The 13,589-nt window shown below is 47.9% G+C and overlaps 1 protein-coding gene across 5 annotated transcripts in view; it reads right to left on the bottom strand.

Moving 5' to 3' along the window:
• Positions 1-534: 534 nt before the first annotated feature.
• Positions 535-13,589, bottom strand: part of Dag1 (dystroglycan 1) — a 70,961-nt gene continuing 57,906 nt past the window's right edge. For all 5 annotated transcript variants that reach the window (XM_004834042.3, XM_004834041.4, XM_087186081.1 and 2 more), the window contains one exon: positions 535-5,349. In XM_004834042.3, coding sequence (XP_004834099.1) covers positions 2,947-5,349 — 2,403 coding nt within the window. In that variant the 3' untranslated portion in view covers positions 535-2,946. The remainder of the gene's footprint in view (positions 5,350-13,589) is intronic.

The raw sequence follows: 13,589 nt of genomic DNA, 5'->3' as shown, positions 1-13,589 counted from the left end.
TACCTTGAGAGTGGTCACCAGGGAGTAACCACAGACAGAAGGAGCTGGATGGAGCTGTAGCCAGAGGCACCCCTCCATCCCCATGTCACAGGGGCCCAAACTGAAGGACCCTTGCCCAGGAGCTGCCCCATTCCAGGGCAAAAGCATGCAACAGCATCTTTCCCACCATCCTTTTTTGCAGTACCAGGGATCAAACTCAGGACCTTGTGCTTTTGAGCCAGGCATGGCACCACTGAGCTAAATCCCTGGCCCCCCCACCATCCTTGCTTCCAACCAACCTCACTGGGTTCTCTGCCACCCACACCTCGCCTTGCAAATGAGAAAACAGAGGAGCAAGGAGGTTGTCTTAGTTGGCTAAGGGGAGAGCTTACATACTAACAGAGTTTCTGGAGCACACACACACCCCACCCAGTTACAGAATGGTTAAGGCTCCTGTGAGGGCCATCTGGTCCCCTCTTCCTGTCACGTAGTCCTCCCACCACTCATGTCTGGGGACCTATAGAGGCTAGGGAAACAGATGCTCAGAGGCAGTGGCATTGTAATAAAGACACTGCTTTTATTTAGATATGTTTCTATACAGAATGCAGAAAACACATCTTAAAATCATATAGAAGAAAATAAAAACATGTCAGTGGTTGGTGAACACTTGAATATGAGATTGGCTCTCCGTCTGTCTCCGAGTCCAAAGGCCATCTCCAGCCCAGCACTCAGGGAGGAGGCTGCCTGAAAAGGCATTGTTGCTGTTGTTATTCTGTTCACTGCCCCATTGCCTCCAGTTGCTATGGCAACAGGCCATTCTCTGGTCTCTGCTGGCAATGCCTGATGATGGGGTTGCTAGGGGCAACAGAGCTATTGGAAGGCCTTTCAAAGCCCTCACCTGGAACACCGGAAATTATTTTTTGACAGGTCATCAGAAATAATCTCACCAGGTCAGATCTTACTTGTGCTCCTGCTCTGGGAAGTCAGAAAAATTTCAGTAAGGACAGGGCTTGAAGGCAAGAGGCTTGGTCACCAACACTGAGCCTTCATCTACAGGCTCCTCTCACAGAAGCACTGCTCACACCACAGTACCCTGCTGGGAGTTGGGGCGGGGGAGATGGTTTGGCCCCGTGGAAAAAGGCATGAGGGGAAGGGCACTCTGGAGAACAGCAGGATGGAGCCCCTACCCTCCTGTCAGCCTTTCCCTCCTGAGGCAGCACACAGTCCTCTGCAAAACAGTTGAATCCTCTGTAAAACACTCAATATGGCTTAGAAGTAGCTGCTCCATGTGCAAAGGGAGCCTGGGTCCACCCACCCACCCTCCATTAGGGAATGGATACATTATTGCAAAAGGCATTCCTCCCTAAAAGTTACCGGATATAACTCAGACATCAAGAAAAATCATGCTCAAAATGGTTTTCCCAAAGGAGGAGAATCGAAGCAGAGTGGGCACCCCTGAGTCATGGGACAGAGATGCAGATGGACGGACAGATGTTCTTCTAAAAAAGGCAAAAGAAGTCCCAGTATAATTCCAGAATTTAAACCATTAGGAAAATAAGGGGGGGAAAAAAAAATCAAGATGAGCAAAGCTGTCAGTTCCATGGAATCGACACTAAGAGCTTTTACAAACTGCTGTAAGCATCACCATGTTTAATCTTTTTTAATAAAACAATTTGAGGTTGTATAAAAACTTTAGTAAAAAATTAGCTTTGAGAGCCCACAGGTTTTTACTATGAACTATTGCTGGCACTCCCACCCAGCCACCAGACCTTTTCCAGTAGTTGAGGCCCAAAGGCTGGGACTGGAGCGCCAGAGAAAAGGGATGGGGTGGGTCAGGGTAGGGCTGTGGACTCTTGGGACAAAGCGGCCAAGGTCAAGTGAGGAAAGAGCATCACATGACATAAAAATATTGCATCTTCACCAAAATGTCCCCTACTGAATGTTTAAAAAAAACATGATATTCCTTTTAGAAGGGGAAAAAAACCACACACACAAAAAGCAAAAAGAAACTAAGTTGATGTGGTCGAGTTCTTCGACCTCCCAGGTGGCCCCAAGAGCAGCTGGTCCACCTTGGAGCACCTAGGTTGGGGGCCACAGCCACCGCTGCCTCTTGGAGTCCTTTTTCTATGGAAATGAAGGACCTCTTGGTGGTGGGCCACTAGTGTGCATGGGGTGGAGGTGGGGATGCCCATGACCCGAGAGGCCCCTCCAGCTTCCAGCCCCTGGCAACAGCGGGAGAGCAAGCCCAGCACCATGGCCCTGGCCCCCAAGCCAGGGCCAGGAAGGCCCACAATCAGGCTCTGGAGTATCAGAGCAACCAAGTTGACATAGTGTGAAAAAATAGGATTCCTTTGATAAAAAATACTGTCCCTTGGTCTTCTCCAAGTTTGAAACACCCTGGGTGCTTATTTTTAGCAAAGCAATTCCCCATACCCACCCCAAAATTATACAAGTTTAGGTAAACAGCAGATTAAATGTAAAAACTTAACTGTAACTTCTGAAAGTCCTTTGAATTTAATCTTTAGCTACTGTTTTCCATGTTACATCCTGCAGCTAGACACACGTGAATAGAAAAAAACAGTACAGTTAGTGTTAAAGGCAAGACGCAGAGAGCTGGGGCCACCCAGCACCGCCTGCGAGTTCATTCATGGTTCCTCGCTCCCTCCATCTACCTCTACTCAGTGTTTTCAGAGCCAGCCATCAAAACGAAGCGAAGAATTTTCTATGAACAAACAAAAAGCTGTTAGGCAAAAATAAAAATTAAAAAGTCCCCAAAGTCTCTCCAGCTGCTTTGGGGTTTGGGAGGACCAAAGGGTGGGCTTGTCTAGGCCCTGTGTGTCAGTTGTGTGCTAGGTCAGGTGTTGGCTACCAGTAGGCGATGGTCTGCAGGCCACCGGTCTCCACAGACAACACCGAGTTGTCTCCAGGCCCCTGCCCTACCCCTGCCTCCACACAGGCGCTTATGGGTTAAGGGGGCACGTAAGGAGGGGGTGACCGGTATGGGGTCATGTTCTTGGGACGGGAACCTTTGCCCTCCATGGGGGCTGTGAAGGGTGGTGGGGGCTGGTAGGGAGGTGCATTGGGATCCTCATCCTGCAGGGGTGTGTATTCTCCCATGGTGTCCTGGTTTAGGGGAGTGGTCTCGGGCAAGCTCTGGTTGGGGTATTCGGGAGGGGGGAGGGGAGCCTTCTCCTCCTGCAAGATGAGTGGCATGCTGGATGAGGGGGGGGGCTTGGAGTCATCCAGCTCATCAGCAAAGATTATAGGCACCCCCTTCTTGATAAAGGTGGCCTGGTCTTCAAGGGTGAGCTTGCCCTTCCGCTTCTTGCGATAGCAGATCATGGCAATGATGCCAGCAATGAGCAGGATGGCTGCAACCACTACGGCTGGGATGACTGTGTGCAGGTACACATCATCCTCACTGCTCTTCTCAGGGTCCCTGTCTGGCACCTCTGTGGGTGGCACCTCTGAGGGCACCCTCTTGGGTGGCGCGACAGGGATGAACTGTAGGTGCCGACAACTCCCAGAGCCTGTCACAGCAATGCTCATGGCCTTGAAGTCAGGCTCCAGGGCATTGGAGAAAGCAGGCCGGGGTTTCCCATTATCTTCACCAATCCTCTTGCTCAGTGTTGTGATCTGTTCTTTGGGGCAGGGCTCCAGGGGCAGTGTATTGTTGGTCCATTCCACCACAATGGAGCCCTGGGTGATATTCTGTAGGGTAATGGTACTGCAATTTCGGTCCCCAAAGGCAAAGGCCAGCTTCTTCACCAAGGCAATCTTCTTGTGGATGTCATTCACCACTGATGCGAGGTCACCTGTAAATATGGCCTTGAACCTTGCAGGAGCCTTGTCCCCTTGAGGGCGCTTGTGAACATGGATCTCAAAGGCGTCCACAGCTGATAGGCCCCCCTTGTCTGTGGCGTGCATGAAATATTCATGTTTGCCCACATGGCTGCTGTCAGGCAGGCCATACATGAGCTGGCTATTGCTGTTGAATTGCACCCAGGACTTCTCACCTATCAGCTGCTGCTCCCGAAGCTTGAGAGTCAGCTTTAGCTTGTCAGTGGTGGTATCCTCATTATCATAGAAGGTGTCTGATGGGATCTTCACCTCAAAATAGGTGCCCACCCAGGCATCCACTTTGTCAATGTGGTTCTTGAGCTCTGGGCGCTGGTTGGGTTCACCCCCACGGGGCACTCCGCTGGTGGTGGTGCGAATGCGAGTAGGCGGGGAGGCTGTTTCCAATCTGGTGATGGGAGCTTTGGTGGTAACCCGGGGCACTGGTCGGGGTGTCCGTGGTTTCTTGGTTGGCCTGCGAGTCGTAGTGGTCGAGGAATCAGTTGAAGGCGTTGCTGGTTTTGGTGTGGATACACGTGGCTTCTTCGTGGTACTTGTGGGAGGAGTGGCAACTGCTGTGGGCTCCCCGTAGCCAGGAATGGTCATCGTTGGGTGAATCTGTCCAGGAACCGTGGTGCCAACTTCTGATACCCGAGTGGGCTGGATGGGGCCTAGGGTTGGGGTCTGAATAATGGCACCTCTAGTCCGAATAGTGACTGTGGGCTTCCCAGGAACAGGATCCCTGACTGGAGGAACCATGGTCTCCGTCGGAGGAGCAATGGCTGGAGATGTGGGAGTGGGCACTATCCTGGATGGTGGCTCCTGGATGGCTGTAGTTGGGGGTCCAATGGCAGTGACAGGTGTGGGTGTGGCATGGATTTGCCTCCGGATTCGTTTGGGAAGAGGGGGCTTCTTATTGGCAATATGCCAACCCACTACAGGGTAGCCAAGCTGGGCAGACATAGCACCCTCCCTGGCAGGAACCTCTACACCATGAATGTCAGGCACATTATTCTGGTTCAGGAAGCAGCCCAGTTTCCAGGAGAGCAGAGCCCCATTCTCTACCACCTTTTTTGCATTTCCTGGGCCAGCCATGAAGGCTGACATGTCAAACAGTCTATTATTCACCACTGGTACCAACTTCATATTGTGAATCTCCACTTCTGAGAAGCTCTGCATCCTGTGGAGGAGATCAATCCTTTGCTTTGGGGTCATCTTAGTGAGGTCAGCATCCAGAATTACTGTCAGGACTGTCACTGGCTCATCAGCAGCACAGACCGATGACACTATCTCATCAGGGTCTGGTGAGGCTGCCCGTATGGACTGTGGCTCGCTGTGGTCTTCAGGGTAGACCTCAATGGAAAACACACTGGAGGTCTGGGGGACGTGGCTCCCATTGGCCCCCAAACGTGCAGCACTCACTGAGATATAATGCACACCTTTATCGGTGTCGAGGGGGAGACCCTCTAAGGTGTGGCTTTGTGGGTCCCAATGCAGCCAAGATGGCAGAGCCTCCTTCCCAGCTGCTGATACCTAGAAGAGACATGAGCATCCGTTACAAGTGCTTTTATCATAGTATAACCTATAATGATCTGCAGTTAACCACTGGCCTAGCCTGGGTTGTGTGATAGGCTGGAGGAGTAATTCAGAATTCCTACTGGGGAAATCAATTCCTCTCCCCCAAAGAAGTACACCTCTGTTCACTTACCTGTCACAAAAGACCAGGCCACCAGGTAGGCTAGCTTGGATGGTAGCTAATTCACCCAAGGCCACACCATAGGGGATAGCAGTGCTAGCACTCAAACATGTCTAATTCCAGAGAGGTAATGCATGGAGCTCAAGAATGTTAGATTTTTATATCAGCAACACCCTACAACCTACTTGCTCATGCAACCTGCAGAACCAAGTCAGTATCTCATCCCAACCTTCAGGATTCCTTTCCAGCCTCCCACCAATTTCTTCCCTGCTCTCTGCAGGCACCACACCTTTACTGAGCTCATATGCCTAGCCTGGAGTGCCTTTCCTGTGTACCTGTGCAAAAGCACACAGGTCTGGGTGCAAGGATGAGAAGGTTCAATGCCCCAGAACTTTACAATTGATGCACTGTACTTGAGGGCACACGAGTATTTTTGTGTAGCAAATAGAATTGACTGCATATAATGTTTAACCCTGCCTCTCAAATTTCAAGAAAAACTGGTCCCTACCCAGAATAAGGGGACTAGAATGAACCATTGTAGGACATTATTTGTCAAAGGAATCTCAAGGAGTTTTGGTATCTCTAAGAGAGGTTCTGTAGTAAAGTATGGGAAACAATCTCAGAGGCCATTTCTGCGCTTGGCAGAGAAGTGCCCTAGGGAGCTCATACCCTTATTTTACCCAACAGCTTTTCCCAGACTTCTTTCAGTGTGGAAGTTCTTTTCTACTGCAACATAACTAGTAACACTAAGCACACCCAAGGGAACACCACCATAGAAACTTTTACTATAAGCTGAGTATGGTACCACATGCCTGTAATCCCTCCACTTGGGAGGCTGAGGCAGGATTGCCACAATTTTGTTTGAGGCCAGCCTGGGCTACATAGTAGGTTCAAGGCCAGCCTGAATTACAGAGCAAGACTCTGTCTCAAAAAACAAAAACAAACAACAACAAAACTTCTACTATAAGGCTGGGGATGTAGCTCAGAGCACTTGCCTAGTGTGTGTGCAGCCCTGGGTTCAATTCTCAGCACTGAAAACAAAACAAAAACCAAACAAACCCACCCTTCTATTACCATAAGACAAAAGGGAAATTAAGACTTGCCTCTTGCCCAGGCCCCATCTCTCCTCTCATCTTTGTGAAACATCTTCTACTATCCCTAGTACAAAAAAGATGGCACCCATTCTCTGCTCTGACCAAAGGCACTCTCAGTGCCACTGTCCTGTTCCAAGTCCAGAAACACAATAGCCAACAGAAGGCACATCTCTACTGCCAACCTCAGGGACTGCCTTCAGAGCCATCACTTGTTATCAGAGGGACATTACAATGCTTTTTTCTTTGTGGTAAGAGGTCTAAAGACATGCCTGCTGGGCTCCCCAGCAGCTGTAGTTTCTTGGGCTTCTTCCTGCCCAAAAGCTAGGAACTTTTTTTAAAAGACTGAGGAGGGCACCCTGGGTTCATATCTGATATTCTCAACCAGGACCTAGCAGCAACCTTATCAGAGACATTTTACTTTTCCTTATTTTTTTTTAATTTAAATTTTACTTATACATGTTTGGAGTACATGAAGTTTACATTCACCTTAGAGAAGAGGCACATGTACATAACACAGCTTGTTTCTTTTTTTTAACCCCCCTTTCCTCCACCTCTCTCCTTCCATATCTAATACTTTTCCTCCTTTCAACTGGTTGAAATAAGTTTCCTACCTCTAGGAAAAAACCAACAGAAGCTAAATGACATTATTAGAAGTTATTATTTATGTTACCCTCTCCTGATTACCACTCTTTTGAGCCTGGTTCTGGGGGCTTGTGAATAGCATTTCTTTGTGATACCCTATTTTATCAACTCTAAAATATACCATCAGTTAACACACCACAAAGAATTTCTCATTCTGACAGAATCCATCAAACACAGAAATGTTAAAATATCTTTAAACATGAACGTCTCCCAGTTCATGAAAACACTATATTTTTCCTTAAAATCATTTTTAGTGGGGCCAGGGATTTAGCTCAGCAGCACCATGTCTGCCTTGCAAGTGCAAGGTCCTGAGTTTGATCCCTGGTACCAAAAAAACCAAAATCATTTTTAGTGGCCACTGTGTTCTCTCTTGCCTGGTACCCCACCTTCATGCTGTAGGGTGTACTTTTCTTACTTTTACTTGGCCCAAACTTGCTTTGCAGAGCCTATTCCTTTTCCTACCTTTAATAAAAATTTGCTAACATCAAAAGAAAATCATTTTTAGCTATACAAACAGCTAGCTCAAATGTTTTAGCTGAAAACCCTGTGCTTTAAATTGTTTTAGTTTGTTTAAATGTTAAATATGAAAACTTCAATATCCACATGTAAACACATAAAGCAAAGGTTGAATGTATTTTGAGAAAAAAAAAAAAAAAAAGCAAGGATGTGTGGCCTAAATGAGGTGCTCACAGAACCATGAAATGTTCTACAGGAGTGGCATAGGCAGGAGTCCTAGGAAGTGAAGAACAGGTGCATTAGGGAGTGGATCCAGGTCTTCAGCCACTTGAGGATGTTTCCTAACCCATTTCATCCTAATCACCACTACTGTGACAGAAGTTCACAAGATACAGAGAGGACAGAGAGGGAGGAAGGAACAGGGAAACCCTGGAATAGAGGTCTGGCCAAAACCAGCCAAGGAGAAGCCACCTGCAGAAGAGAAGGAACAGGGCCAGAACAGACTAGGAAAGGCCCCAGAGGTGGGAGCCAACTAGCTGGCAAGACCTATGGGACATACCTGAGTGGCCAGGGAGCTGTGCCCAGTCCTGTGAGTTTCATTAGCATGCCTGAATGAGAAGCCTGCTGCTGCTTTTATGACGTCTCTAGTGACACTAGGGCAGTTTCCAACACAGAAAACTGCCCCCATCTCCTCACATTTCCCATTTTTCATGTTCTACTGACCTCATCAGTCAAAGTTCTGCTGTAGGTATTTCCTATGGAATAAACTCAGGTCACTCTATGGGCAAGGCTCCCACAAGGCAGCCTTGGAAACCATATGCCAAGTAACATTACATGTTAATATCATGTTAACATACCCAGAAAACATGAAAGAAAACCTCAGGTTTCAAAGCAAGTTATAATGCCCAATTTCAAACTGGGATATGTAACAGCTAATCTTTTTTTTTTTTTCTTCCTTTTTTTTGGTACCAGGGATTCAATTTGAGTCCTTCTGCTTCCGAGGCAGGAAGCAGAACCACTGAGCAAATCCCTGGCCCATGACAGCTAATCTTAATCTGGCTGGACTGAGAAGCCTGGAGAGGTGATGGATTAGCCATTAATGAGTTCTTAGTTGAATGAGCTACTACGACGGAGGCCTAGTAGTCACTAGGGACCTGTCTTTGTAGTTGTATCTTTTCTTGGGCTCTTCCTTGCTCTCTCTGACTCTTTCTCTTGCTCTTTTGTTTCTTGGCTGCCATGCAGTGAGCAGCTTTCCACCATGATGCTCTGCCTCACCTCAGGCCCACAGCAATGGACTAAAACCTCCAGAACTGTGAGACAAAATAAATCTTTTCCTTTTAAGTTATTCTTATCAGGTACTTTGTCACAGGAATGAAAAGCTGATTAACACAGGAGATGGGAGAAGAGAACTGGTGGCTTTGAGTAGAGCATAATGGCATGTACCTGTAGTCTTGGCCACAGAATTTTGGACCAAGCCATCAGAAAAACAGAGCCAAGCTTCTCTCATCTACCCATCTGCTTTTCCCTCTGGAGATGGCTCCCTGAGCCTGGGAGCCCAGCCATGTACTGGCTTCAGGATAGGTGTCCCACCTCAATCTACAGCCTGAACAGGCTGTAGTCATGTGTGCTCTTCAACGAAGGAAAGGATGTTCTAGCTCCTCACCTGAGACCATCCTGGTACTAGAATATCAGGCCCAACCAGCACTTTCAGTAGCAACGATTCACTTTAATAACCTCAGTTCCATGGTGCTTTGGCTTGAGACTAGATGCCCTCACAAAGCCTCATGCGGTCATAGGTGGGGCTTTACAGAGGTGGCTGGATCTAAGGTGTGTGCTGCTCAGATTAAGTATGTGAAGTTGGGATTAAGGGTGAGCGGTTACCAAATTAGTCCACTGATTGGTTTGGCATAGTTCTAGGTGTGGCTGATAAGAAGGGCCACCCTTGATGGCACCACCCAAAGGGCAGGTAGCCTGGATGGATATACAGGAATAGAAGGAAGGCATGCCTGCTGCTGTTGCTTTGGTACTTCACTGCTTTGCTGCCTTCTGCCCACCAGGAACTGTTTCTCCTCTGCAATGTCCCTCTGCCATGCCACCCTGCCTTGGAGCCAGCTGACTGCAGACTAAAACTTCAACAGACTGTGAGCTACAATAAACCTTTCCTCCTTTAACTTTGGGTGTCAGGTATTTTGTCTCAGCAATAAGAAAAGTAACTAAGACACACAGGATCTGGCCAAATCACAGGTAAGCTATCACTCTACATCTTCAAGGCCACTTAGGGAGAGTTTGAATGTCTGCAGGATGACACTGTCCAGTCTCCTTTGGGGTCCACAAGCAGCTCCTCTTGGGGACAATAAGCTCAGGGCCTGGCTCACCACAGAAGTGCTTGCAGATGAAATTTCTGCTCTACTCTGACAAAGCAAGAGCCCCTTGCCCACAGGAACTCTGGATATCCTCCCCAGCTTTCAAAACTTATAGGCTCTGAACTATTTCTCTTCCTCTTGGGGACTAAGGATAAAGCAGAATATGAGGTTCCTTCTGACAGATCTGGCCCTGTAACAAGCCAGGATACAGCTCTATAACAGTAGCCGACCAGTCTGGAAGTCCCAGTATATAAATCCCAGAATCAGGCAGGTGAGGCCTGACCTAACCTCAATTCCAGTATCTCCATCTGTAAAATGTGAGAAATGATCTTATACTGGCATGATTCCAGGGCCAGGCACATGCAGGACTCTGCCAATACTGGTTCCTTCTTGATCCTGTGGGCTTTGACGAGACTCAGTAAACAATGTAAGTCTGCTGCACAACAGGAGAAGGTATATTCAGGCTCCACTCCCTAGTCCTCCTTCCCAGCTGGCTTTGGCTCCAATGCATAGAGGGACCTTGTCTCCCTGCTCACACCTGAAAGCACCTAAGGATCATGGGGAGGCTGGAGATGAGGCTTTATACACTACATTTTTATTATCCTCAGAGATCTTGGTTTACCCAGGACAAAATTTTCTGTCTTAAGCTTAGGGATGTGACTAAGTGGAATAGCCTCTGCCTAGCCCGCATGAGGCCCGGGGTTCTGCCGAGGAAAGCCAGGTAGGACAGGCAAGAGGCAGCACTGGAGTACTCCATGGCAACAGTACATGCATTTGCAGTGACAAGATGGTCCCTACCACAGAACTGCAGTCTTGAGTCATTCACCACTCAACAAAGGTACACTCAGTAAAGGTCTGCAGGGGACCAAAGACAACACCCTAGAGGCGCTCCTCACATTTTTTCTTTTTCTTTTTCTTTTTGAGACAAGGTCTCCCTAGTAGTTCAGACTGACCTTAAACTCACTATATAGCCCAGGCTGGCCTCAAACTCATGGCGATCCTCCTGCCTCAGACTCTCCAGTGCTGGAATTATAGTCATGTACCACCACACCCAGCCAACTGACGGTTTTCCCTCCTCAGGGAAGCAGGATATGTCCCTCTGATGCAATCTGAACCTCAGTGCTAATGCCACACAGGGTTATCTTGTGTCTATGCCATGGACTACAAAAAGACCAATCTGCTCTGTAGCCTTCTCCAAATAATGAGCTTGACAGTCACTTTGCCGGGCTGCAAGGAAATGGCACAGGTCCAGCTTGCAGATAGAGGGCCAGACCTTTCTCCCCAGTTGAAGTAAAGAACCATGGTGGAAGTAGGTGCAAGGGAGTGTTTCTTTTTCTTTTTTTTTTTTGTACCGGGGATTGAACTCAGGACCTTGCACTTGCAAGGCAGGTGCCAGAACCACTGAGCTGAATCCCCGGCCCTACTGTTTCTTTTTTGAAAGCAGAGCCATACCCACAAGAGACAATGACTGGTCATGTTGCTAGACATACAAAGGCCAAACCTACACTTGGCTACTGCCACAAAAATCAAGACCACAGTGTCACATTTTCACCATGTCCAACCCAGTCACTGCCTTTCTGGTCTGAGGTATGAAACACTTTGATGTTAACTGTTCTCATCTAAAAACAAAAATTCAACTGGGTGCGGTGGCACACACTTACAACTCTAAAGGGCTAAGGCTAGAGGATCTCAAGTTCAAACCCAGCCTGGGTAATTTAGGGAAAACCTGTCTCAAACTAAAAAAGGGCTGGGGATTCAGCTCAGTGTAAAGCCTCTAGGTCAATCCCCAGTACTACCAATAAATAAATAAACAGACAAATAAAATAATCTTTCCTCCCCAAAAAGGAGCAGCTAATATAGTTATAGCCGTTAATAAAATTCTCAGACTCAGATCCTTCTATCCTAAGCCCTGACATAATCTATTTTCACTGTCATGTTCTCTTTCAGTTCCTTTTTTTGTTTAAAACAGACATACACACACACACACACACACACACACACACACACACACGCACCTATATTTTCAATAAGTATTTGAGTTGATGAGTCTGGGCAAATGCCATTCTGACATCCTACCCCAAGATGCCTTCCTTTGACAACCCACATTTCCCGGTGTGCTGTGCTCACAAGGGGCCCATTCAGAACCAGGGAACACCCACTCAAGGCAGGAAGAGACTGCAGTTCATCTCATGCAGGCAGCACTGCACAAAGTGCTCAAGCATCCAAAGAAATGTTCCTTTCATGAAGTCTTCTTCCTGGCCAAAAAGAGTACCTATTGTTCTCAGGCGAACAATCAGGGGCCCACACCACCAACTAAGAGCACAGTTCCATGAAGGGCTGCTCCCAGCCTGTGACATCTTGGCTCAAGGAAGCTGACATAAGCAGGGATGAAAAGCTAACCTCACAGGCTCTACCAAATGAGATGTCCAAAGGGTTCCAAAGGCCTGCCAGTCATCTCATGAGATGCAAAATGTCTCTCCCAGCCCATCCTCATCAGAAAGTATCAGGCCTGAGTTTCTGCTGGGTTGTGCTAGATTACCCAAGTAGCTGGGCAGACATCACAGAGGCACACGGGCGCCACTCCAGGGTGGGTGCCAGCTATGGCCTTGTCAGGGCTCTCAGTGGCCCAGGCAGAGCTCCTATGCTGCCTCTACCTGCACTCTGGCAGCCAGCCTTTCAACTGCTGCAGATGGGTCAGGTATATAGTTGTAAAGAAAAGCTATGAGGTTCCTTTGAGTACACGGTTTCTGATTAGAAGGTTTGGGCTTGCCTCATCCTGAAACCACTTCCAGCAGAACAGTGCAAATTTTGGGGTGATAGCATGTTCAGAATCTTGTGTGCCTAAGTTGAGCATACTGAAAGTATCTAGGACTCCTGGAAATTATGTTGCTTTCATATATATAATTACTTACTAAGTGTATCAGTAAGATTCAGTAAAGTAGATAAAACAACAGTATAGACAGGTGTGGTGGTTCCTGACTATAATCCCAATTCTCTGGAAATTGAGACAGGAGGATGGTAAATTTGAGCCTGGCCTAGGCAACTTAGTGAAACCCTCTCTCAAAATAAAAAATTAGGCCCTGAGCTCTCCACCTATCTCCACCCACCTGCCTGAGCCCAGTCCGAGGCCCCAAGCAGCAGTGCTGACAGTACCCCCAAGTAGCCACACGATGGCCAGGTGGAACAACAATCTTGTGGCAGACAAGACCTGTCAGGATGCAGTCATCATGGACTGTAAGGACTCACCGTCCATCTGGGCCATTGTCCCCAGGAAAGACTTGGTCAACATCACAGAAAATGAAGTTGACGTCCTCCTGGATGGCAAAGACTGGTCAAGTATTTTTGTAAATGGGCTGACACTTGGGGACAGAAATGCTTTGTGATCCAGAACTCACTGCTACAGGATGGGGAATTTACCATGGATCTTCATACCAAGAGCACTGGTGGAGGCCAGGGATTTAGCTCAGAGGTTCCGCTGCCTGCCTTGCAAGCACAAGGTCCCGAATTCAATCCCCAGTACCA

The sequence above is a fragment of the Heterocephalus glaber genome, unplaced genomic scaffold, assembly GCF_053883595.1.
Source record: "Heterocephalus glaber isolate CG9 unplaced genomic scaffold, H.glaber_assembly_v1.0 deba00001504, whole genome shotgun sequence".
In the NCBI taxonomy this organism is placed as follows: Eukaryota; Metazoa; Chordata; class Mammalia; order Rodentia; family Bathyergidae; genus Heterocephalus; species Heterocephalus glaber.
This window is presented reverse-complemented; position numbering and strand designations above follow the sequence as displayed.